Here is a 3,768-nt window from a genome sequence, read left to right as displayed (position 1 = left end):
ATATATATATATATATATATTTTTTTTTTTTTTTTTTTTTTTTTTTCCCCACTGTGCTTTGCAACCTACAGGATCTTAGTTCCCCAACCAGGATCTGAACCCACCCCAGCAGTGAAAGGGCAGAGTCCTAACCACTGGACTTCCAGGGAGTTCCCTATCCTTTCTTTTTTTTTTTTTCAGATTATTTTCCCTTATAAGTTATTACAGAGTACTGAGTAGAATTCCCTATACAGTAGCCAATACATTAAGTCCTGGTTGGTTATCTATTTTATATAGTGTGACTGGCGTGCTGCAATTCATGAGATCGCAGAGTCGGACACAACTGAGCGACTGAACTAAACTGAACTGTTAACCCAAAACACCCAGTTTGTCCCTCGCCACGACCCAGTGTCCCCAACTCTTCAGTGGGGGTAATGCTGTTAACCTGTGTCATAGGTTGAGCTGAGGAATAAGTGAGATACAGTGTTAAGTGCACTTAATGTGAGCCCTGAGCAGCTTTCATTGTCCTTCACTCACCGGGTAATTCCTGAGTGGAGACTTTCTGTAAAGATAAGACAAACTGACAAATTGAGGTCTTGACAAATTTAGGAAGTAGGAAGTCTTGAAGATGAAGAGATCTAGGCTCAGAGAGGTCAGGTCACCTGCCGAGTATCCCTCCTCTTCCCCTCGCTGCCAGGTAAGGTCAGGATACACCGTAACACATCCTCATAATGAAGCGTTTAATCATGGCACCTCTGGAGCTAGACCTACCTGGATGTGCTGTCTAGTTTGGATTTAAAGATGCTCTCTGACCTCGTATGGAGCATGGAATAAAGGCGGGGAGGGGAGCAGGAGATGAGGCAGGGACTGGCCCGGTGGGTACTGGTGCTCTCCTAGAGTAGGGACCAGTGGTCAAAAGTGGATGCGCTGGAGAGGTGAGGTCAGGGCTCGGCCCCCCCCTGCATGGGGGCTGCGAGAGGAAACGCAGCGGGGTGCCCAGGCAGTGGGCATGGGTGATGAAGGAGAGGAAGTCTGCACAGGAGAAAGTTTCAGAAGCGGGCAGGCTGAGGAAGCCAGACTTGGGTTTAGTCTCACTGACTTTGAGGTGACGGTTAGATTTCTAGCCAGGGTTATTGGATAGGCACTGAGTTATGCGATTCTGGCTTATTAGGGAAAGGTTGGTGTAAGAAATGGACCCGTGAGCATCGGCAGCTGTGGATGGTGCTTAAAGCTCTGGGGCTGAGTCTCAGGTCAAAGCACAGAGCGGACCTACACTGAGACCAGTGATTTTCAACGTCTGAGTCGCTCAGTGGTGTCTGACTCTTTGCAACCCCATGGACTGAAGCCCGCCAGGCTCCTCTGTCCATGGGATTCTCCCAGCAAGACTACTGGAGTGGGTTGCCATTTCCTTCTCCAGGGCATCTTCCCAACCCAGGAGGTGAAACCGGGTGTCCTGCACTGCAGGTGAATTCTTTACCATCAGAATAACCAGGGAAGGCCCAGGACTCTCTCAATGCGGGTGTTGGGGGTGGGCAGTTGGCGTCTGGAGACGCTGTATCATATTGGAGTCCGGTAGGCGGAGGCCTAAACACAGGCACAGGACAGCCCACCGCCACCCATCCTGAAGAATGACCCAGCCCCAGACGTCTGTAGCTCCAACATTGCAGAACCCTGGTGTAGACTCGGGGCTGGGAGGAGGGGCGACTGCAGACACAGCCAGTGAGATAGGAAGGAGGACGATCAGCAAAGCGTTCGGTTAGTTCCCTTCAGACAAGCGAGGAGGAGGGGCTGGAGGGAGAGTGTGTCTGCCCCTGCCAGGAGCTCCAGGGGGGCCCGTGCGGCCCCGCGGGGGGGGGGGGCCCAGGGTGGGAGGAATTCCCCTGCATCCTTGCAAGGTGAAGTGAAAGCCGGATTGGAGTGGGTTCAAGAGAGGCTAGAAGGTTCTCTGGAGAGGGTTCACTGCATGGGGGAGGGCGGGGGCCGAGAAACAGGGAGAGATGAGTAGCTGAGGGAAGGGCCAAGATCTGGGCTGTGCACACACAGAGTTGGAGATGCTGGGCTCACGCTGTGTGCATCCTCCTGCGAGTTCCTGTCAGTTCCGGCAGCCCAGAGCACGTCTCTCTGCCGGAGGTAAAAGAAAGGAAACAGTTTGGGTCCTGAGTGAGCATTAAACCAGATTTCAAGGCACAGCACAAATAACCTCCTGCTGAGAATTTCTCACCCTTTTTTTTTTTTTTTAAAGTTCATCCATTTTATTTTTATTTTTCAAGTTGGAGTAGAGTTGTGTTTGCTTCAGGTGTACAGCAGCGTGAATCAGTTAGGTACATACACATGTATCCGTTCTTTTTCTGTTTCTTTCCCCGTACAGGTCCTTACAAAGTACTGAGTAGAGTTCCCTGTGCAATACAGTAGGTCCTTATTGAAAGGGAAAGTGTTCATCGCTCAGTCGTGTCTCTTTTTTGTTTGTTTGTTTGTTTTTTTTGTGTCTGACTCTTTGCAACCACTGGAGTGGGCTGCCAGTTCCCTTCTCCAGGGGGATCTTCCCCACCCAGGAACTGAACCCAGGTCTCTTGCGTTTCTTTACCGACTGCCACCAGGGAAGCCCCAAGAATACTGGAGTGGGTCGCCATTCCCTTCTCCGGGCATCTTCCCGACCCAGGGAGCGAACCCAGGTCTCTCACATTGCAGGCAGATTCTTTAGCATCTGAGCTACAGGGAAGCCCATGGTCCTATCTGGTTGTCTAGAAACCTCTCTTTTTTTCACTATCCACTGCTGTGTACAACCCTTTCCATAACATGTTCTCCAGAGACACACAGCACGTGCCTGCTCTCAGGCCCATCTGAAGCTCACCTGGCAGTCGGTTTGCCAACTGTGCTAGTTAAGGGTCCTTATCAACAAACCTATCTCTGTCACCGGTGGGATAAAACCCCACAGCTGCAGGGAGACAGACTCTTATCTCCCACCGTATCTCTGCTCCCAGGAGATAGCTCCCAGGCCCTCAAGGAAAACATTCCTGGACAGTAACAATTTCTAGAGGCCTCTTTCACCCTTTCAGAGATTGATATCTGCATCCAAAGGACAAAGGAAAGATGCTCAAACAATAGGGTTTTTTTCAAGGAAATGGCCTAAGGAAAGAGAAGGAGGAAGACATCTCCCCTGTCAACAACAGGGAGATTAGCCTTTTTATGGACATTGCGCCCTCCCCCACCTCCCCCCACACAGCGGTCGGTGTGATTCTCATGGTTGGGTTTTTTGTGTTGTTGAGTTGCTAAGTCGTGTCCAGTTCTTTGTCATCCCATGGACCGTGGCACACCAGGCTTCTCTGTCCTTCACTATCTCTTGGAGTTTGCTCAAACCCATATCCGTCGAGTTAGTGATGGCATCCAGCCATCTCGTCCTCTGCCGCCCCCTTCTCTTCCTGCCTTCAATCATTCCCAGCATCAGGGTCATATTTGTACTTTAAGCACCCTGATGTGCCAGAGGCAAACCTTAGTGCCCGTGGGCAGGAACTCAGACACAATCCTTGGCAGAGCCTGCTGTGATTTGTGGGCACCCGGTGGAAGTGGGGGTCGGAGCCTGAATCTGTGGGTCTTCAAGGGCTAGCGTTTTTGGAATCAGTAAGAAGGGACCATGGCTGGAGATGTCTGAGTCTTCGTGGATCAGGAATTATACTCCTAGATCCTCAAATCCTTAGAGAGGAAGAGGCAGGGATTTGATTCCTAGCTCCTGAGGGGAGAGTGTTGGGAGGTGATTGCTGAGAAGACAGTAGAGACTCCTGGTTCTGAGGG

At 50.9% G+C, this 3,768-nt stretch overlaps 1 protein-coding gene and 1 long non-coding RNA gene across 3 annotated transcripts in view; one reads left to right on the top strand and one right to left on the bottom strand.

Annotated features, from left to right (window-relative positions):
• MBOAT7 (membrane bound O-acyltransferase domain containing 7) overlaps positions 1–273 on the top strand; it is a 9,330-nt gene extending 9,057 nt beyond the window's left edge. For both annotated transcript variants that reach the window (XM_040251852.1, XM_040251853.1), the window contains exon 8: positions 92–273. In XM_040251852.1, the coding sequence (XP_040107786.1) occupies positions 92–98 (7 nt within the window). In that variant the 3' untranslated portion in view covers positions 99–273. The remainder of the gene's footprint in view (positions 1–91) is intronic.
• LOC120871872 lies at positions 165–419 on the bottom strand. Its single transcript, XR_005723133.1, has 2 exons — positions 347–419; positions 165–281 (listed from the first exon to the last, which is right to left on the bottom strand). It is a non-coding gene; the product is annotated as an uncharacterized LOC120871872 (long non-coding RNA).
• Positions 420–3,768: the final 3,349 nt, after the last annotated feature.

The sequence above is a fragment of the Oryx dammah genome, unplaced genomic scaffold (genome assembly GCF_014754425.2).
Source record: "Oryx dammah isolate SB20612 unplaced genomic scaffold, SCBI_Odam_1.1 HiC_scaffold_13, whole genome shotgun sequence".
Taxonomy (NCBI): Eukaryota; Metazoa; Chordata; class Mammalia; order Artiodactyla; family Bovidae; genus Oryx; species Oryx dammah.
This window is presented reverse-complemented; position numbering and strand designations above follow the sequence as displayed.